Source organism: Thalassophryne amazonica, chromosome 6 (assembly GCF_902500255.1).
Source record: "Thalassophryne amazonica chromosome 6, fThaAma1.1, whole genome shotgun sequence".
Classification (NCBI taxonomy): domain Eukaryota; kingdom Metazoa; phylum Chordata; class Actinopteri; order Batrachoidiformes; family Batrachoididae; genus Thalassophryne; species Thalassophryne amazonica.
The window spans coordinates 73397858-73419888 of NC_047108.1; the positions used below are offsets into that span (position 1 = coordinate 73397858).

The window sequence follows — 22031 nt, forward strand, 5'->3', positions numbered from 1 at the left end:
CTTTGTTTTATTCTGCTTTATCTTCATTTTTCCCCGCTAAAACCCTAAAGAGCATATGCCTGTGAGTAATATGTACCTTTTTTTATGTTAAACCAACCAGTTATGGTCTTCTGAAACAGTTAAAAATGGGACTGATGCTAACGCGTTAGCATGTCTATCGCATTTTCAATGTTAAAGTTAGCATTAAGATGAGCCATTATCAAGCCTCCCTCCCCACCACGCAAAGGATTCTGGGATACTCTAAAACCTTGAATAGAGACAAAAACAAGAGGCCACACATTCCTATCTTAACACTGCAAAATATAACATATTGAGAATGTGTTAAAAGTTTCTAAACAATTTCCTTTTTTTTCTCCTTTTATACTTAGGACATCAGACTTCAAGCATTCGAACCAAAGAAGCTAGCTTGTTAGCGTTTCAATGATTTATCAGCGTTTCAATGCTAGCTTTCTGTCACATAGAACATACAGTCTCTCTGAAATCAGTTTCATTTTTTCAATGCACTCAAGGCAAATTTCGCACCAGAACAAAAACAAAAACAAAAAAGAAAAGCGTTGGTTCAAACTGTGTTGCACATCACGGAGGCATTCAGAGAAATGGATGAGTAACCAAATGTCTCAGCTTTATCCACATACGTTATGCAGTCCATTCTAGTTTATTTATTTTTTAATCGGGTTAGTTGTGTCACGATAAGGATCATGTAATAAGTCAAACTGGGAGGAGACATAATGTACTTTATCTCACTTACCTGAAGCTGAGGTGGAGCCCGTGATTAGACGTCATCCGAACAGGCTGATTGGTTGTTCCAATGATGTAGGGACTGAAACATCACAAGAAAATAATGTTACACTGTCACGATTTTCTGAATCGTCTTCACTGAATTGTCGTAATGCGCAGGGCGACTCACCACTTGTGATACTTGCAGGTGAGCGCTCCGTTAACAAGCTCAGTGATGGCTGTTGTGTCACTAATGTCGTCTATGATGATCAGCAGTGGAACCTCTCCTCCGTTCTCTCTGTCAATTTGATTTGCTAGATTTGACAGGTACAACTGCAGCTCCTGTGAAAGAGACACAGTTTACATTTAACATTTCTGTTTCTGAAATAAAACAGACTCACTGGTTGTCCACGGTTGCATTACCTTTTGTGACTGACGGTGCATGTTGAAGGTAATGGCAGCGCTGCGACCTAGGACAGCAGGATCATGATCAGCCTCAGGTGAGTCAGCCTGGCTACGTTGCAGGAGGTAGCGAGCCAGTCGCTGAGCAAGGTAGGTCTTCCCTGTCCCACTGGGGCCCGACAGAACCAGACGCCTGTGCTTCAGCAGCAGGCTGATGTAGTGCAGCATCATGGGCTTTGGGATCAGAGTCTCAAACACCAGGGAGTCAACACATTTTTCTCTGAGACCTAGAAAGTAGCAAGAACAGAGAAAGAAATTAAGGCAATGGAGTCACATAGTATTTAATAGGGAAAATGTCACCAAATGTGTGAAACAACGGGGAAGACTGTATAGTTAAAGCACCGTGCTGCTAATGTTGCATGTTTATGATCTACAGATCACATATTTTAAAAACAGTTTACAACAAATTTAATTTGTTTAATTTTTACTATTGATGAAAATCAACAGGAAGACCTGCCTGACATTCGTAAACCTGTGTATCAACCCAACTACACTTGACCTGAATAACTGAACCATTTGCACTTTGATCACAATTAAAGTGTCCCTCGATGTAAATAGTTAGGTTGTATAACAGATTTTGGCAGTAAAATGCTCAGATCTAGGTTTCTCACTCAGTCACTCATTTTCAACCCTCTTATCCGGGACTAGGTAGCAGGGCCAACAGCTCCAGCACGGGACCCCAAACTTCCCTTTCCCAGGTCACATTGACCACCTCCGACTGGGGGATCCTGAGGTGTTCCCAGATCAGTGTGGAGATATAATCTCTCTACCTAGTCATAGGTCTTCCCTGGGGTGTCCTCCCAGATGGACGCACCTGGAACACCTCCCTAGGGAGGTGCCCAGGGGGCATCCTTACCAGATGCCCAAACCACTTCAACTGGCTCCTTGCAATGTGAAGTAGCAGCGGCTCTACTCCGAGCTCTTTGCGGATGACCGAGCTTCTCACCTCATCTCTAAGGGAGACACCAGCCACCCTCCTGAGGAAACACATTTCGGCCGCTTGTACCTGTGATCTAGTTCTTTCGGCCATGACCCAACCCTCATGACCATCGGTGAGAGTAGGAACAAAGACTGACCAGTAGACTGAGAGCTTCGTCTTTTGGCTCAGCTCCCTTTTTTGTCACAACAGTACGGTAGAGAGAATGCAATACCGCCCCTGCTGCGCCAATTCTCTGGCCAATCTCACGCTCCATTGTCCCCTCATTTGTGAACAAGACCCCGAGGTCCTTGAACTCCTTCACTTGGGGCAAGACCTCATTCCCTACAAGAGTACGGAATCCATCCAAGTTTCTACTGTAACTGGAAGTTTTTTCTTCCTGTCAATGCATGTTTTGATCTTTATCCCAGACAAAATAATCTACTGTGCAAGAGTCTCAATCGCGAGGGTCTGGGTCCAAGCCTGTCCGTCTGTTGTGAAGCTGGGGGGCGCCATCAAGCTGTTAATGTGACTGATGGCTGCTGATTGTCTGAGGGTTCTTTCATCATCATCACAACTGAGCTGTGTAGAAGCAGGAAGCCACAGGTGGAGAAAAATAATATTGACCATTGACAAAGTAAGACTTCATCACCAAGAATGATACTATTCAAAACAAAAACAACTCAAATGCTTGCAGCTTTTTGAAGCTAACAGACAACAACTATGCCACCATTTCCTCACCGCCCTCTGATAGTCACAGTCAAAAAGGCATGTATCCACAGCCTGTTGTGTCCAACCCCAGTGGAGGAACCCATGAATCTGGCATCCAATCCAGGTAGTGCCATGGACTCTAATTCCCTTCACACTCTTGGAATCTGAGATTAGGCACTCTCACCAATGGGCCACAGGGCCCATATTGGACTTACTTCATGTTTGGTAACATGGCACACAACCATTTTTGGAGATTGCATTTGAAATAAAAAATAATAATAATATATTGAGACCAGCTGTTCCTCACAAGATAGTGCAGCAACTGCAAGTCAACCCAGATTATTGTGCTTTTGGGACATGGTTGGAGGTTGGACATAATTGTGAAGTACTGTATAAAGTTTCAACCAGAAAGATGTCACAATGGGGAGTAACAAGCTAAATCACAGGTATGGTCTTTTAACAGTTACTCTATAAATTCCGGGCAAAGGGGGAACATTAACCTTTCAGGGTGACAAATATACGAGGTGGACCACTACTGAGACAGTGATAAGGTGATGCTTGTGGTTTGCTCCCTCCTATTATCCGCTGGCCTCCCTGGGTCAGCTGGTACATGTGCAGTGACTCACAGGACAAACCGAGGCTGGCTGTTGGGTCCACTTGCATCAGGTAGTCCTAAACGAAAACAGAAGACCACAGTCTGAATGTGTACAGACTGATCGCCTAAACCTAAAGGCCAAACAAAAGAGGACAAGCACAGACTTACTCTAAAAGTTTTGGCTATGAGGGAGTCAAGACATGTCCAGTCAGTCCTCCCACTGACCAACACTGAGCCCACATGGAACTCATGCTGCTTATTGTCCTACAGAGACAGACAGGATGACACAAAGTCTCTCCAATGTGCCATTTCAATCTGCTGACATTTTTATACACTTTAGCCAGTCGTACCGCAGCTTCATCACCAATGCGCACCAGCACACGTGCACAAACTTCGTCTCGCTGAGAAGACACGCTGAGTGTGTCAGCTGGATATACATCTACAAGAAACAGAGGCGATAACGACATGGAGTTCTTCATATATAATAGACTGAATTCTGGTTGAAGCTCTAAGTTGGTTTCTCACCTTGTGGATCTTTACAGTCATTCAAACTCAGGCTGAACGACTTGGTGAGGGACATCGGATGCCTTGCTGAAGGACCCAGTAGAGAAGCCAGTCCTGATGGCTGTGAGGTGGACAAGGTGGGACCAGAGCTAAACACATTGGGCTGACTTCCTGTTTTCAAATGGTCATTCTCTGACTTTAGGTTCTCTACCATTGACTGGAAGCCAAACAAGAAAAAAAATTCACATTGTATGAACATTAAATGCTGGCACCCATTCATTCACATTGTTTACAAACCTGCATGCTGTTCATGGTTTCTCGAAGCTGTTCCAATTGATGGGCGGAGTTTAAGGCCTCAAGCCGGATGTCCGTCAGCTCCCTCTCTTTTTCCCAGAGTTCAGAGCGTAGCTCTGTCACCGCTTTTACCTCGTTCTCTGGCTCTTCTGTGGCCTCCATCATGCTGGAGGTGACCAGATAAACTCATCACAGACAGACACAAGTAAAAGCTAAACTGCCTCATATTGGAGCTAATTGCTGGCACATGATTAAGCGTCATGGTGTGTAAGTACTTACACAGAGGACATGGCAGAGGCAGATGTTTTGAGTGAAGATGGTTGACTCTCACATCCTTCATGAGGCATCTTTGGTGAGTTGGGAGCTGAGGAGTCAGGGGTGGCGATTTCCTCAATGTCCGAGTAGGTTTTTGAACCTTTCTTAATACTGAATGCTTTGTTGAAGGAGCTCCTCAGCTACGTGAAAAGAGAGAAGCAAGGAGATGGTCGGAAAGAGAAAAAATAAACCTCATTATTGCAATGATTCATTGCTGAAGATTTTCAGTCATCCAAATGAAGCTGAGTCAAAGGTAGCTGGAGTTCTGGTTTTGGTCTTCAAGACGGTACGTTAGGTTTCAGAAGTCACCCTGCTCTGGGGTGAAACACTGTGAAGATCAAAACAAGCTGTGCAGGTGCTGCTGACTTAAGTTTTACACTGCATTTGCGATTAAATTGGTAAAAGATGGAAGTGTTACAGGCTTAGTTGGACATGTGCTAAATATTACAGGTTGGATTTACTAGACACCTCTTTATCCAAGGAAGACAGGAAGATGGAGGACTGGAAGGAAGAGGAACAGGAGCAGCCAGTAAACTAGTAGCGATCAGTATGTCTGGGAATTATTATTGTGTATCTATATTTATATTTGCAAATTACTTTTTTACTTTCACTTATGATACTCTGTGTGCTTCTTACCCTGTGTGATGCTACACAATGCTGCTGGAACCTCAATTTCCCCGAGGGAGTCTTCCCAAGGGATTAATAAATCTAATCTATCCAGATCTAATGCACATTAAAGACAACTCAGGACTCGAATAACACAATATTTTATTGATTTATCTAATGCAGTCTATATTATGTCTAATATCATTACTTCTCCAGTGTTTTGTCTCTATTTTTAAAACTGATTGCACTTGATGCTGTAGAATTTGCCCAAATCCAGACGTGACCTTTTAAAATGTTTCTTCCCTTTTCAGAATGCCAACAGTATCACTGAACAGTAGACTAGGAATTGTGGGCACTATTGAGCACTATTCCATTTAAAAAGCTTCCTCTTAGACTCTGTGCATTTTCACAACACAAATTTCAGACCAAGTTCTGCACAAAGTGGTTTTCTTTTTTTTTATCATTTGATTTCATATTGAAATAATACAAGTACCAAAGATATTTACACACACACAACCATATCCTGACATTCACAGCCATGTAGACCACAAGTCCTAAAAATTGTATTTAATTGGTGTGAAGATGGACGTGTGCCTGATAACATGTTGTCAATTCCAAGCGTATTAAAGTCCAAAATAATATAGGCCAATGTTTGGAGGTTCACTCCTGTTCATATTGTCGCTGTTGTAATAGTTTTGTTATGGTAACATGCCAGACTAGTTCCACATGCACTGTAGGAAAATTCAGTAAGTTATGTCTTCCAATACATTCCAATTCTAAGGTAGAACTCTACTAGTGTATACTAAAGTAAATCTAAATATCTAAAAAAAAGAAGAAGAATAGAGTAGAGCCACTTTGGTGCCTGGTCTTGAGAACCAGTGACGGTAGGTTGAAAAGGTTTTTTATCCCATGGGAACTCTACCTACCCACCTAAGCAGCTCAAGAAAATGGACAGCATGTATATAAGTGATATTTACACAATCAGAGTAATAAACAACATATACAAGAAATATAGTTACTACATAATATTATAGGAGTTAGCTTCTAAAACCTAAATTTCATACAGGAGAAGATTGCACCTAGTCTGTAGACTAGTAGTAAAATTAAATTATAGCAAGTAGGCTAAGCTATAAATATGGTTATTTTGTTATAGAAACAGAAGCTATGATGTAACATGTTTTAGGTATCTATCTAAAGCTAATAGTTAAACTATCTAAATATCCGTTTTACTCAAAATTCAAACTCAATTTGCAACCGTAAATTCCAGCATGAACATCAACGCAAATCAGACACAACTGGGTTACTCACTAAATCTAGAATCTCAATAAGCAGAAATGAGAATTATTGTTCAATGTAATGCAGTTTGAAAGAGTGCTTGATTTTGTAGGACCCCCCCCTCCCCCCAACAAGTTTACATACTCTGGCAGAATTTTTTTTTTTTTGGCCATTTTTAAGAGAATATGAATGACAACACAAAAACTTTTTTCCACTCATGGTTAGTGGTTGGGTGAAGCCATTTATTGTCAAACAACTGTGTTTACTCTTTTTAAATCATAATGACAACAGAAACTACCCAAATGACCCTGATCAAAAGATTACATACCCCTGTTCTTAATACCGTGTTTTGCCCCCTTTTAACATCAGTGACAGCTTGGAGTCGTTTGTGTTGGTTGTGGACGAGGCTCTCTGATGGTAAAGCTGCCACTGAATATGTCTTGGACTTTATTTACATCAATTATGAAGAAATACAAACAGTATGGCACTCTATGGTAAATCTGCATGGAGTAGACAGTTCTCAAAAACTGAGTGACTGTGCAAGAAGGAGAAGAGTGAGGAAAGCCACCAACACACCCAGACTAAAGCCCCCGTCACACATAGTAAGAATGTGGAGGAGCCATTCCGACACGGCAAATACTGCCATAATCCGACAGTCATGAGGAAAAGAAGCGTGGCCAGCCGTGGTCTGAATGCATCTGGTCTGCCTCGTGCACAAATGCAGGATGCAGCCCAAACATATTTCAGATGACACAGACTGCTGTCAGACGACACCGACACTGGAGCTGTCCATCTACAGAGTGCACAAAAAGGCTGACAGCTGTCAGTGATCACCTGCGGTTGTACAGTTCACTGAAAAATCCCTTTTAGGTGTGTGATCAGTATATACGTACTTGCATTGCTAGATTTTATTTGTCTGGATGGACTCTGTAACTGCTGTTGAACTATGCTGGCAATGCGCCAATTTCCCACATGTGCGCAACATTCAGATGCAGCCAGTGGACTTTCTCTTTTCTCTTTTTTTAACTCTTTTTTGTTGTCATTTTACTTGATACACTGCAGCTGGATTATCGTTGTGGGACGGCGCTTCACATGGGATTTATTCATACCAGAGGTGGATTATGTATTTATCATCAGATCGAAGTTGCCAGCACACAGCACAGCCGGGTGAAAGGGACTTGACCAGCTGACTGTGCTGCGCTGTGGAACACGAGGTACCGGAGGTGAGTTACATGTTTATTTATGTCGTCATGTGCTGGGCAAACATTTCCTCATCATACCTGCTACAGACTTAGGAAGTGTATGTGTAATAATACGTGCATTACAGAGGCGAAATCCTGTTCAGCTGTGTTGCTGGCCACCGCACCAAGCCATTGACGTGCGCACAGTGCCACATACATGTTATTACATAACAGCATTTCCTTCACCCTCCCTGGCTGGGGTCCAGTGGAGGTGGACAAATGTGGCACAAAATGTCAGCAGGCTTTGCTGTGACCGATTGATCTCCAAGCTCACTCAACTGCGATCAGATCATTTCTGATGCTGTCAGAATATGTAAATTGCAGTCAGATTGTCGTCAGATTACACATGGATCGCCGTCGGATAGGTGTCCCATCTCGACAGCCCCAAGAGTTTTGAACATGTGTGTTACACTTGGGGCCGCTGGCCAATTTTGACCAACTGTGTCGACTTCTGCAGATTGCTGTCAAAATGTTTTGGAACTGAAATCTGACACCTTTCGGATGTGCGTTGATTCATAACTCTGACGCCACTCTGGTGATTCGGGCTGACTATGGGTGAAGGGGGTATACGCGTAAGTTATAGGCTTATGTGGCTGTGATTGGAGAAATTGTGCGCAGTGCAAATTTTGCATTTTACATTACCAGTTATACAGCTTCATGACCTGAACGTTTAACTAAAAATTGCCATAAGGTACATCTGAGATGCAAGCCTAGACTTGATCTGTTTTGGTGAAAGAATATCCTTTTCCGCTCAACTCCACTATGAAGCTAAGAGTGGTGATGCAAAATGCAACATCACTATGTACATAAACGTTTGAGCACAACTGTAGGTTTGGCTATATAGTGACACCCAGCCAAATACAACAAAGAGCAGGAAACCCCTCTGTCATAGTATCCAGTTGCAGTGTTCATACTGTTCATTTGCACTAAAGGCAAAGAATATCTCACATTGGATGATATACTGCGGCAGAATATATTTGGGCTTACCCAGCTCTTTTTCTTCTTCTTTTTAGCATCTTGGTCCTTTAAGCTGCCAAGACTTGAGATGCTGGTCAGGCTGGAGATACTTTCACATGAATTTTGACGTTGAATATGAACATCTGGAAAACAGAAGACGTCCAAAACAATATATTTTCTGAGATGACCAACATCAGTGTTCGCGCTATGTGAGAAGCAGGTGGGGAAGAGTTCATTGAAGTCAAAGGCAGACCGTATAAAAAAAATTTCATAAGCAATACAGAAGTCAAATTGAAAGCTACATATTATTGGCAGACAGGAGCCAATGGATAACAGCCAAGATTAAGAAATGAGGTTAACAGAGAAAATGAGCCATGGGAACAAAGCAAAAATAAAAGATAACAGAGATAGCACGGTCACCAGACATATGGAAATATGCACGACAGATTGATGGATATGCTCGTTTCAACATTCCCTGTCGCTAGCTTTTCTGGAAGCTGAGGAACAACAAACAACATGGTCAATGATCAGAAAAGTCATCTGATCAATGTGCTGACCTTTCATGTTGTCTGGGTTGTTTAAGGCTCCTTGGATGACAGCCTGGGCTTCTTCATTCTTGCTCTTCAATGCTTCAATGGTCTCCCTCAGCTCCATCAGCTCTGTGTCCTGCACAACACAAACATTCAACAATTAAGTGTCACAGTCTGAGGTGGGTCAGGATATTTCACATTCAAAGTTTATGCAACACAGAGATAGATGACTTGTACTACTTTAGACCATTTAGCAGAATGGCTATCACTGAATTCTTTCAAAATATACATTCTCACACATCCAAATGTTTTCCTCTGTTACAGAAAGTGAGATACTCTTGTGAGCATGTGCTGCACAACAGTACTCCATACAGTCTATATGGTAGTCCAGTTGTTACTGCCACACTTTTCCACAAAGCTATGTATGTATGATATCTAAGCTTTCGGCAGAACAATGCGCAGAGCTGTGTGGACTGTTACATAAGCTGTCCCCCTGCTGTCCCGTGTCCAGCTACTGCAGACCACTGCACTCATTATTGCTCCCCACTCTGATCAATTTTCATCCTACTCCACTGATATCACTCACTGCTTGCTCCAAAACAGAAAACAATATGCAATGTATTCAAGTTTCAGCTTAAAGTGTAGCTTGGCATCAAAATAACTGAGCAGCCAAATCCACACTTAAGCAGAAATGATTCATTTCAAGCTGCACTAACACTCACATGCCCTAATTTTTTGCTACATCTTACTCCTATCTGTACAAAATATACATCCGATTGGTCATGTTTTGTGGATAATGATATGTCTTGACATCAAATATTTTTAAACATGTTTGAAACTATTTTTTATCTTTCTGTGCCAAAAACTTAACACTCCTTGTCTGTATATTGTAGGAACAGCTCCAAAGATCAGAGTCTCAATGTGTTTTCCATTGTGCCAAAGAATCCACCCGAAATGGAGCCGCATAACCCATCTCTTCAAGGATGACGAGACTATGCTCCTGGCCAAGCTGCACAGGTCAGTGCGCTGGCACAAACAACAAAGGATGTTTCTGCTCGAGACAGGCCTTTCAGCATGAGCAGCAAGGCGTGAAGTCCCAAGAGAAACTCCTCAGATTTATAACACAAAACATGGCCTCAGGCACTGATCAACTCATTCTAACCAAAGCAAAGGCAGAAGAATGCAGGAATGTGATGTGTAGGGTGAAACAAACTGCAATTTGACTCAGGATTATCACTAATCATACAGTGAAGTCAGTCTTTTATTCACTGATCTGTTTATTCTTCTGTCACACTCTGACTTTAACCTGTAGAAGTGCATTGTGGGCTTTGAACCTACATTGAGCCTGCCCTAAGACAGGAATGTAGCTGGAATCTGGCTGGTTGCTGTTGCATACCTTCTGCTCGTGGCTCAGTGAGAGAGACTGGAGCCGTGTTGTCATCAGTGCCAGACTTTGCTCAAAGGCAGCTACCAGGTTTGCCTATTTGAAAAATATAGAGAGACAGAAAAAAACTGTATCAGAACCACATGATGATTAACTGATAATATTCTGATTTCCAGTATTTGATATCAGGCCTGATCCATTCTGTTTTACTGGGGGCCAACCAGACTGCAATACTAACTGAGGACGACATAAAAACTATGTTTCTACAAGGCAACAATCAAACTCTGGTCAGGTTTTATCCTAGGTACAGTCTGTAGGGCAGCTGAGAACATTTAAGTTGAGCCTGAGTGTAACTTCTTCAGAGATTAGTTTATCTCAACAGATGCCCTTCATGTCTTTCAGCTTTGGAGATCTAGGGATGGCTGGGAGGGGGTTATGGAGTCATGAGATCTATGGACAGAGGTGTTTGGTGGTGCTGATGCCTATACAGGAGAATAAAGGTTGAAATCTTTTGGGTCCTAGTGCTTCCTATCTTACTGCATGGCTGCAAGACTCAGACCCTAGTCAATGACTAGCTCTCTTTTGTACATTGTTTCTTTGAACAACCTTTGCTTCATGTTCAAATGACTTCATGTCAAAGTAATGGTTATTTAGGGAGACTCAGATGAAGGCTACAACTTGCATTATGAGGGAATAGCACTTATGACATTTCGATCATGTGATGCATGGCCAAAATGTGCTCTCTGGGCATGATCCAGTGCAGACGTCCCTCAGTGTTGAGGAGCGCAGTTACTGCAAAAGGCCAAGGGTATGCCCACATTTCACCTCACTGCAGCAGAGGCGGCTTCTTTTGGGCAGGGGAGATGGGGTTTATGCCTCGGTGGTTACCAATCAGGACTGTGGACTGGACCAAGGGTGGTTCTGTAGTGTGATGGATCGAAGCGTGTCACCAGATCACGTTCCCAGACCTGAGCTGACACCATAAAGCTGCAAAACAACACATCTAAAATTGACATGAAGATGGAGAGCAGTGGATCTCTAAGTTTCCCATTTCCCACTTCTCAGCCCAACTTTGATCTCTAAGCAGTGGATCTAAGTTTTTCCTTACCACTGTTGCTCTGGGGGTTGGTAAGGTTACACCTTACCTGTGTGAAGCGCCTTGAGGCAACTCTGTTGCGATTTGGCGCTATATAAAATAAATTAAATTAAATCCCAACTCTGGTCTTCAGTGACCCCGAACCCATACATTTTTTATCTTTCCCTGCTCTGCCAAAAGCTGATCAGCATATTCAGACATGCTCAGCCAATCAACAACTAATGAATGGACTGCATTTACATAGTCAATTATAATAACAAAATATAATGAGCCAATTAGGACTGAAGACCTCCTTGTGTTCTCTGAGATGTTGTTTGATGACTTGTACAGATGACCTGTACACCTCCAGGGCCATGATGCGAGCAAGGACGATAGTGGCCGATCCCTCTCACCCAGGACACAAACTTTTTGTCACCCTTCCCTCTGGCAGAAGGCTGAGGTCCATCAGGACCGAAACACAAAAACAGCTTCTTTCCATCTGCAGCTAGACTTATAAATAATGCCAGAGACCCCCATTTACCCTGCCCCCCTACTCCCTCAAAATACAGATTGATCATCCCTGCACTGAAAGGTACTGTTCATCTGCGTGCCTTTACACAGACCCGTTTCACTATGTTATATTTATTTGGCAGTCAACATAGTATTGCCTCTTTGCTTATTTGTCTATTTGACTCCTTTAATTCTTTTTATGCGAAAACTTACTAGGCAATAAATTTGATTCTGATTCAGTCTATACCAGAGTTTGGGTAACAGCTTTCTCATTATTATAAAGTAGCCACACCAGAACTCCAGTAAGGTTTGTGACTCAGTACATCAACCAGTATTCAAGATCACTTTGCAACTGATGTGCCGAGGCCACAAAATACCAGCTAATGGGGTGGATCCAGGCTTTGGGTTACAATTTGATGATTCCTGATTTACAATGTAAGAGAGTATCATTTGAGCCAGCTGCAGGAAGGTTAATGCTATAGAGCTAAAATTTAACACCTTTGCAGCATAGATTAAGCATATTCTCTGTGCTTTTAATCCCTCATCCAATATGACATGCTGAACAGATGAATTAAAAATCAAAGGCTGAAGTCTATTTAAATTCACCTCCTTTCTGCTCTGCCTTTTTCCTACACACTAATTTTGGCCCAAAGCAAGAAGAGAAAATTTCTTTCCTACTTACATTCTTGGATGTCTTATTGTAATATAATAATGGACGCCGCCCAGTCATTAATCCCCTACGTAACATTGTGATCTATGCTTCTGTTTTGGCTGTTAAATGCACTCACATATCAAGTGTCAAAGAGCTGAAAAAGATCTCAGGGGAAATGCATATACAGAAACATTTGATTGATGTGCACAGTGTGAAGTCATGCATAATGCTGACAGGGTGGTCATACAGAAAGCACTTTGTAGGGAGGTTCTTCAAATTATTCAGACCCCGTATGGATTTAAAAAAAAGTGCTGATACTGTGAAGAAATGATTTATGGCCAACTCTCCACAGTTAAGGCTGAAAACTTTTATAAATCTTTCCTTCAGCTTTGGAGAATACTACTTGACTTTTATGGCCAACAAAAACAATTGTGGAAGGACAATGACCGAGGAGAGAGGATTGGAAAAAACATACCAATGGATCGTTGGTCATTGCTGATTAACCCCATTATTTTTTGTTTCTGCTGTCACATGCTCAAAATTTTTGAGTGTGCTTTAAAATATCAGTTACCCAGGCCTCAGGATATAACGAGGTAGATAGTTCATCAAGATGAATGACAGGTGTGGCCACACTAAGGAAAGGAGGGGTCATTCCCAATACTAAGGTTGTCTTGAGGCTAAAAGTTTCATATTGTTCTTCTGACCCCCCACCCCCGACATTTGACAAAGATGTTTGCTGCTCTCAGGTCAGGCCAGGTCAGAATAAGGAGAATGAAGCTGAAGTTCCACAAGGCTATGTGTTCAGTTCAATTCAATTTCACTACACTTTACAACGCAAATCACAAAATAAGTTGCCCAAAGGTAGCATAGGTTTAAACCTTCCCCACCTCATAAGAAATGACATTGGCAACAGTGACAAAGAAAACTGTGTCAACACAGAACTGTCAGAACTTGCAGCAAGCAATCATACACAGTCCTAAGTATGTTCAACAATGACCAATCAGGAAGTGAGGACGAGAGCCCCAGACAAACAGACCACACCAATAAATCAGTAATGTTATCAAACCCAGATCAGATAATGATTAAGACATTTCCCACTTCTCAGCCCAACTTTGATGAATCTGCAACCCTGCTATGAAATGCTCCACAAGTGACAAGCAAGATATAGGGTTCAAAGACTGTAATGTAGGCTGCACACATCTCCACGCAGAAGAGTCAAATTCAGATGTGATGTAACGTGTTAATCCAACATCTGTTCAGTCCCCAATTCATTCAGTTTTGACATTAGACCATTGACACATGAGCACCACACCATTGGCCACACTCTCATGGTTTCAATCTGCGTAGATATTTTTACAGTAGCTGTAGAACTGGGGACCACCAGCAGACTGGGGGCTGATTTAATATCATATGCATGGTGATTGCAAGATCACGATGACTCATACAAGTGAATTCGAGGAATGACCTAGGTCTACACAATGGTACTCCAACTCATATCATACTGAGGTACCTGCTCTGACAATAAGAAAGTCCTACATAAGCTCTGAGCCCACTGGTGCTGGTGCCGTGGTAGGAGAGTAGTAATCAAATGTTGCATTGCATAAAATGAATGAGTCACCAATTAATGTTTTAAGTATTCTAGACATTTTCCCATATTTTATCTGTTTTTGTGGGATGTGTGTGCAACAGAAACATTCCTTGCTGTCAGATTACAACATTCTAAAATTTAAATTATGTAAGGATATTTTAAAAAATGCAGCCACATTTCAAAAACATGCTTATTTAGGGTCTGCTCCTTTGTCCCTGACCAAGGCAGCGTGTCGACATCTGGAGTTGGTCCGCGGACGCCGGACTGTGGCTGCCCACTGCTCCTAGTGGTTTGATTGTGTCTAACTGTGAGGATGGGTTAAATGCAGAGGACAAATTTTGTCGTATGTATGTACAATGACAGTAAAGGCTGTATTCTATTCTGTATTGGTCACATTAATACTGTTGCTGCTTTCCAGTAAAATGACCACTGGAGCATCACAAAAACAATACATACATTTGCTGATAACTGTGTCGTGAGGTTCGACACTTTCTCCTGGGACGATTCCAGCTCTCTCCGCAGTTTACGGATTTGCTGTAAGACAGAGATCTTCGATTAGAAAAAGAAATAAAAAAAAAAATAATTCACCAAAATTGAAAACAATCGTTATGACAGAAGTGAGTCTTGTGGATGGTGCTTGTGAAATGAATGACAAAAATGTTCTTCACAGACAACAGAGTGATAGATGAAAGGACAGAAATGAGGCTAAGGGAAACAAAGTGCAGGAGAGAACAACCTTACCTCTCCCTGAATCCTTTCCTCAGCCTTTGGAAGCACAGAGGAGGAAAGTCAAGAGGTTACATTAAAAAAATAGAGGAGAAAGTATTTCGTAGAGTGCGTCAAACAACAGACCCTTTGCCATCACAGTTAATCTAATTTTTTTTTTAGATGTTTGAGTACTTTCTTCCTTTCTAGAAAACAACAACAAAAAAATAACCCATTTTGACTCTAGCATGGGTTTCCTTTTTTAAGTTCCTCTACTGCTCAGCATTTTGCAGTGTTTAAGTCAATCAAGCTTTCATCTGCAGCTGGTCTCAAAGCAATATAAAGCAATTAAGTGGCAAATTTTAAGAATGAGATCAGCGTGGTTCAAAAAAAAAAATGGAATGGAAACAAAAAACTGAGAACAGATGAGTAGAGAAATTCACCAAAAAATGTTTTCAACATTGTGTGTGTGTGTGTGTTATGAGCTTGGAAAATCAAAGTGTAATATGAGAAGACAACATCAGACAATGAAACAAGATTTTGATAAATCAAAAGATTGCAGTAACTAAAGTAGCTGAAGTGGATTTTACTGTATTTACATAACTGTCAATCGGTCAGTGAGAACATTTTTTTTAATAAACAAAACTCAGTACTAGAACAGCCTTTTTGAGATGCCTGACAATCCCAGGTATGTAAGTGTCAATGAAAGAACCAAGAATGATTCTCTAATCACACAGCCGAGTTAGAGCTACAGCGCCCACGAACTAAAGCTGATCGAGACAAGATGTAGAGTCGGAGAGAGATGTCAAGTGCAACGGGCTGTGTATCAAGGCTTGGTGATAAGCCACGCCTGCAAACAGAAGATTACTAAGTCCTAGTGTAAATATAGCGTATGTTTTTCCTGACAAAAAGCACAGAGTGACTGAACACAGAGGCTTTCTTCCGAGCACTTTCAGTGGAGGGTCAGGTCCAATCATCAGCCCATCCCCATTTTTGAAGAAAGTTGGTTAAACACGCTTCCGAAATTTAAATATTTTTTGTTAAAGTTTATTCAGTGCCCACCCTAACATAAATTAATTTCATAACCCCAACACATTGTAAAAAGCAAAAACTAATGAGTTTTCGCTATGTTTTTCTCATGTCCTCCACGTATTACCTGTGACAATGTCATTAGTGTGTGCTGGTAGTGGAATCAAACTTTATGTTGAAATGTGCTCTGATTTTGAAAGACACGTGCAAGAAAACAGTAAGTGTTCCAGGACAATGCCTAGTTTTGTGAAGGTTAAGAAGGAATTGCACTAAAGTTTTGAGGTTGTATACAACTTTTCTGCAGACTCGCCGGACATCAGCTGACAAGGAATACATTTAATGAATAAGGAAGTGAGAAAAAATGGACACAAACGGGTGAGTTATTTGTGATTTATTTTATTTTTGATGAAATCAGACATTTTATTGAAATAGGTGTTCCGACGAATGTAATATTCACCATAATTGTGCATCAGCCCACCCCCTCTTGAGGCAGAATTTCACCCTCCGACAGGCGAATACAGTATCTTATTTGAACGGCAATAAAACTCACTCAACAACAGCAACAGCCAGAACCAACAGCCAGTTATAAGTTACAATGAACATTATTATTTCAGAAATCAAAGATTCAAACTACCGCAAAAAGTCATTGTGTTTCTGTTAAAGGTGTTTATATTTGGAATAATTGCCCGGATAACATAAAATTGCTTGGTAATTTGGTTGGCTCTACAAAAATTATTTGATTACTTGCTATAGCATGTTAAATTAGGTTTACTGATTTTGGTGCACTGCTGTTTGCATGTTTGTGTTCATGAAATTTTAGTTCAGGGATCAATTTATACTTTGTATTAGTTATCATGGGTATATGTATAATTTTATACACATATGTATAATTTTATTTTCAGTTAAAGGGGTGGGCATTTACAAGCTTTTGCTTCTGCTTACACCCTTTCGGGCGCATGAGTGCATTGTTGGATTATTTTCTTTATTTGTAAGTTTTTATTGTTTTGAATCTGTGTGTGCCAAATAAATTCATTCATTCATTCATACAGCCAGAACCAAGTCTGTCTAATCTGCTATGAGTTTTTTCTCTCTACTGTGATAAATTTCAAGTAACAAATCAGCAAAAATAATCCTCTTCCCAATTGCCAGAAAAAGCGCTGCAGTGACATCACATTGGGCCTCATGTATCAAAGTTGTGCACTTGTGGCGTAAATTTACGGTGTAAATTTGAAGTACACCAAAGTTGCCGTGACACGTATCAAGCAGTGCGCACCTGCCCATTTCCAGCATACACCTGATGTGCCCTTGATAAATGCGGCGGGTGAAAACAATCGTAATTATAATAAACACGCCCATAAATATTCAGACTCCGCTTCAGACACACCCTCATTTTACGACATGGAAGCCAGGAAGACGGCAAAGAAAAAGAACTCCACCAATCACGACGTGTGCCAATAGAGCGTCAAAAGCGCCCGTCGTATCAATTGTTTTGTAGTATAATCAAAAAAGTGTTACAGTGGTCCCTCGTTTATCGCGGGAGTTACGTTCTAAAAATAGCCCATAATACGCGAAACCGCGACATAGTCAGCGTTATTTTTTACAATTATTATAGATGTTTCAAAGCTGTAAAACCCCTCGTGTGTAAACACTCTCAAAGTTCAAACCTTATTAGAAAAATAAGACCAAACTGTTTTCAGGCCCAAACATTTGTTTGAGAAATAAAAATAGAACATTTTCCTATAAATAATTATGATGACTTTTAGAACTAGCGAATTTAATTTTAACGATCAACGTACGAGGTTGGACACATAAGAAATTATTAATAGTGACTGACCAGTATTTCACAGTTCCTCTGATCGCGCCTCTGCGTCCTGACGCCGCGCCACTGTCGCACCTTTTTCCACTCACACCTCGCTGCAGGTGTCTGTTTCCGAGTGAAGAACACAGTTATGAGTAGTTGTTGGCGCTCTTTTTTCTTCTGGGCGAGACGATTCTTATAAACAGATACGCAGACCACAATGCACTGTAAAAAAAAAAAAAAGGCATGCAAAATTGGACTAAAAACTCCGCGAAACGACGAGGCCGCGAAAGGTGAACCGCGTTATAGCGAGGGACCACTGTATTCTCTTTTCACATGTCAATAATTCTTGACGTGGATATTTGCACGCTCAATTAATAAGACACGCCTAATTTTTCAGATTTCTTTATTCTTAAAACGTATTTCTTTATTTATTTTATTGTGACAAACGAATGGAGACGACAAAACCTGATTGCAGCACGGGCGAAGGGAATGACAACACTACAGTTGTAATTATCAATTCCATTGTCTAAAACGATCACACCACATAAAGTTAAGCTCAGCACTGCTCTGGCTCCAGGCTCGAAGTCTGGAGAAAAAGGCGAGCAGCGCTTTCTTTGCAGTCAGCGCTGTGGCCACGGATCGTGCTCGATAGACCAACAATCCCGCAAAAGCGGGATTTGTATTGATTATTATGTAGTATAATCAGGAAAGTGTTATTTATGTAACCATATGCATTGATTTGTATGATGGCACTGTTTATCATGTTGATCATTTTCATTTTTATGTGGATTCCAGCACTGCTTTATTTTGGTGTATAATTTACACCACCTCTCGACCTGGTGTATATTTTCAGTGCAGCGTACGCCAACGACCACATTGATAATTGCCAAGTAGCGCAGCCGTTTTGGCGTACACCCCATATATGCTCAAATATCGCTGTACGCAACGTTGATACATGAGGCCCAATGTCTCTTTGAAAAGTTGAGAGATTTTCAACTTCAAAGCGCACTGACCTGATACATAAAAAAGTGGTCCGCTCTCAAAAAGACACTGATTGCGAGGTTTTTCTTCTGGAGGCAGTTGCCTGCAGCTGAATGCAGGCCAATGTTTTTTTGAACAAGTAAAAAAAAAAAAACACTGGTGCCCAGAAAAAAAAAGTTATATGGATGCAGGACCTTACACATTTAATTGCATACCAATTAGTTCTGGTTCTTTTAGTGTGACAGAAGCAGAAGGAAGGAAGATGAGTGCGTACACACACACACACACAAAAAATTCAGCTGTACAGAACTGTATCTACCTGAGTCTCCATGATGCCCAAACTCACCGAGGAATAGCTGGATGAAGCGTTGGATGTGAGGGAAAGAACAGACCCATGAACTGAAAATTAAACAATGGAACCAATCACAATGTGAACCAGAACAACAGAGTCGTACATTAAAAAGCAAATAATGGATTCAGCATGTATAGAGGGTCTCACCTTCATCCCCAGACTCCTTGTCTCGAAAGGATCCAGAATGAACCATTCCTATGCTGTGAGGCCGTTCAGAGAGCGACAGTGTGCTTCCCAGCGGAGACGCCCCGTACATCTCCAGAGAGGCGTCGTGCGTGGGAATGCTGTTAGAGCGAGTCATCCTCGGAGGTCCACTAACAGGACTGCAAGCTTCAGAGAACGAGGCAGTTAACACATTCCTAATTTATTAAATATCGTTAGTATTCCTGCAGAGTGTGTGCCTACGTGCATGTGTGTATGTACCTATGCTGGTCTTAGCGGTGCACGGTAGAGAGGTGGGTGAGGACAGCACCGAAAGAGTGAGAGAGTCTGACATGCTGAGGACAGTATGAGAATGTCTCCTCTCGCCTTTTTCCATTCCTTCCTCCTCACCCTGGGGTGCACCACAGAAACTGCACACAGACAACAAAATAAGTTTGCTCGCTGTTAAACATCAGCGTGCTAATGGTGAATAAAGGAAAGTAACCATGAGTCCCTGCACTAGATGGAAACACAAGACCTCCACTCGAGCTACACTCTGAGCCCGATTAAACATGTTTTTTATTTAAATTTTTACATCTTTGGGGGACATCATTGGCATTTATTTATTTGTCTGTCTGTTTGCAGGATTATGTCAAAACTACTGCATGGATTTTTATGAAATTTTTACCACAGATATTACGCCATGGAAGACTCCATTAAATTTTGGAGGTGATCCAGATCCGGATTTTGGATCAAGATTTCGCTTTATATAGGCTTTAAAGGATTATATTAAAAAAAAAAAAAATACTTCACAGATTCTCACCTCAGATAGCTATTAGGGCATGGAACACTCCACTGAATTTTGGGGGTGATCCGGATTCACTCTGTCAGATTTTGAGGATTATGTCAAAACTACTTAACAGATTTTCAACCAATTTTCACCACATATTGGTGATTGGCTTTGGAAGGTGGAGGTGATCTGGACCCAGATCTGGATTCTGGATCAAGATTTCAAGACTTTGTAGACTTAAGGATTACGTCAAAACTACTTCACAGATGCGACATCATGATGTACAGTAGTGTTCAGAATAACAGTAGTGCTATGTGACTAAAAAGATTAATCCACGTTTTGAGTATATTTCTTATTGTTACATGGGAAACAAGGTACCAGTAGATTCAGTAGATTCTCACAAATCCAACAAGACCAAGCATTCATGATATGCACACTCTTAAGGCTATGAAATTGGGCTATAGGTAAAAAAAAAAAAGTAGAAAAGGGGGTGTTCACAATAATAGTAGCATCTGCTGTTGATGCTACAAACTCAAAACTAATATGTTCAAACTGATTTTTTTTTTTAACAATCCTGTGAATCACTAAACTAGTATTCAGTTGTATAACCACAGCTTTTCATGATGTCTTCACATCTGCGAGGCATTAATTTTGTTGGTTTGGAACCAAGACTTTGCTCATTTACTAGTGTGCTTGGGGTCATTGTCTTGTTGAAACACCCATTTCAAGGGCATGTCCTTTTCAGCATAAGGCAACATGACCTCTTCAAGTATTTTGACATATCCAAACTGATCCATGATACCTGGTATGCAATATATAGGCCCGACACCATAGTAGGAGAAACATGCCCATATCATGCACCACCATGCTTCACTGTCTTCACTGAACTGTGGCTTGAATTCAGAGTTTGGGGGTCATCTCACAAACTGTCTGTGGCCCTTGGACCCAAAAAGAACAATTTTACTCTCATCAGTCTACAAAATATTCCTCCATTTCTCTTTAGGCCAGCTGATGTGTTCTTTGGAAAATTGTAACCTCTTCTGCACATCTTTTATTTAACAGAGGGACTTTGCGGGGGATTCTTGCAAATAAATTAGCTTCACACAGGCGTCTTCTAACTGTCACAGCACTTACAGGTAACTCCAGACTGTCTTTGATCATCCTGGAGCAGATCAATGGGTGAGCTTTTGCCATTCTGGTTATTCTTCTATCCATTTTGATGGTTGTTTTCCGTTTTCTTCCATGCGTCTGTTTTTTTTTGTTGTTTTTTTTTGTCCATTTTAAAGCATTAGCGATCATTGTAGATAAACAGCCTATAATTTTTTGCACCTGCGTATACAACCCCTGGCAATAATTATGGAATCACCGGCCTCGGAAGATGTTCATTCAGTTGTTTAATTTTGTAGAAAAAAAGCAGATCACAGACATGACACAAAACTAAAGTCATTTCAAATGGCAACTTTCTGGCTTTAAGAAACACTATAAGAAATCAGGAAAAAAAATTGTGGCAGTCAGTAACGGTTACTTTTTTAGACCATGCAATCACCCTGTAAATTTTCATCCCCAAAACTAACACCTGCATCAAATCAGATCTGCTTGTTAGTCTGCATCTAAAAAGGAGTGATCACACCTTGGAGAGCTGTTGCACCAAGTGGACTGACATAAATCATGGCTCCAACACGAGAGATGTCAATTGAAACAATGGAGAGGATTATCAAACTCTTAAAAGAGGGTAAATCATCACGCAATGTTGCAAAAGATGTTGGTTGTTCACAGTCAGCTGTGTCTAAACTCTGGACCAAATACAAACAACATGGGAAGGTTGTTAAAGGCAAACATACTGGTAGACCAAAGTAGACATCAAAGCGTCAAGACAGAAAACTTAAAGTAATATGTCTCA

The 22031-nt window shown here is 41.1% G+C and overlaps 1 protein-coding gene across 7 annotated transcripts in view; it reads right to left on the reverse strand.

The window, feature by feature from the left end:
- Positions 1–22031, reverse strand: part of LOC117512423 (neuron navigator 1-like) — a 261229-nt gene that overhangs the window by 8824 nt on the left and 230374 nt on the right. For 3 of the 7 annotated variants that reach the window (XM_034172482.1, XM_034172481.1, XM_034172487.1), the window contains 17 exons: positions 19624–19772; positions 19348–19530; positions 19168–19247; positions 15074–15097; positions 14789–14866; positions 10520–10603; positions 9151–9259; positions 8624–8736; positions 4479–4654; positions 4203–4365; positions 3927–4122; positions 3752–3840; positions 3570–3665; positions 3307–3478; positions 1141–1406; positions 908–1059; positions 749–820 (listed from right to left, as the gene is read on the reverse strand). In XM_034172482.1, coding sequence (XP_034028373.1) covers positions 749–820; positions 908–1059; positions 1141–1406; positions 3307–3478; positions 3570–3665; positions 3752–3840; positions 3927–4122; positions 4203–4365; positions 4479–4654; positions 8624–8736; positions 9151–9259; positions 10520–10603; positions 14789–14866; positions 15074–15097; positions 19168–19247; positions 19348–19530; positions 19624–19772 — 2202 coding nt within the window. The remainder of the gene's footprint in view (positions 1–748; positions 821–907; positions 1060–1140; positions 1407–3306; positions 3479–3569; positions 3666–3751; positions 3841–3926; positions 4123–4202; positions 4366–4478; positions 4655–8623; positions 8737–9150; positions 9260–10519; positions 10604–14788; positions 14867–15073; positions 15098–19167; positions 19248–19347; positions 19531–19623; positions 19773–22031) is intronic. The other 4 variants (XM_034172486.1, XM_034172484.1, XM_034172485.1 and 1 more) reach the window with 4 other exon arrangements.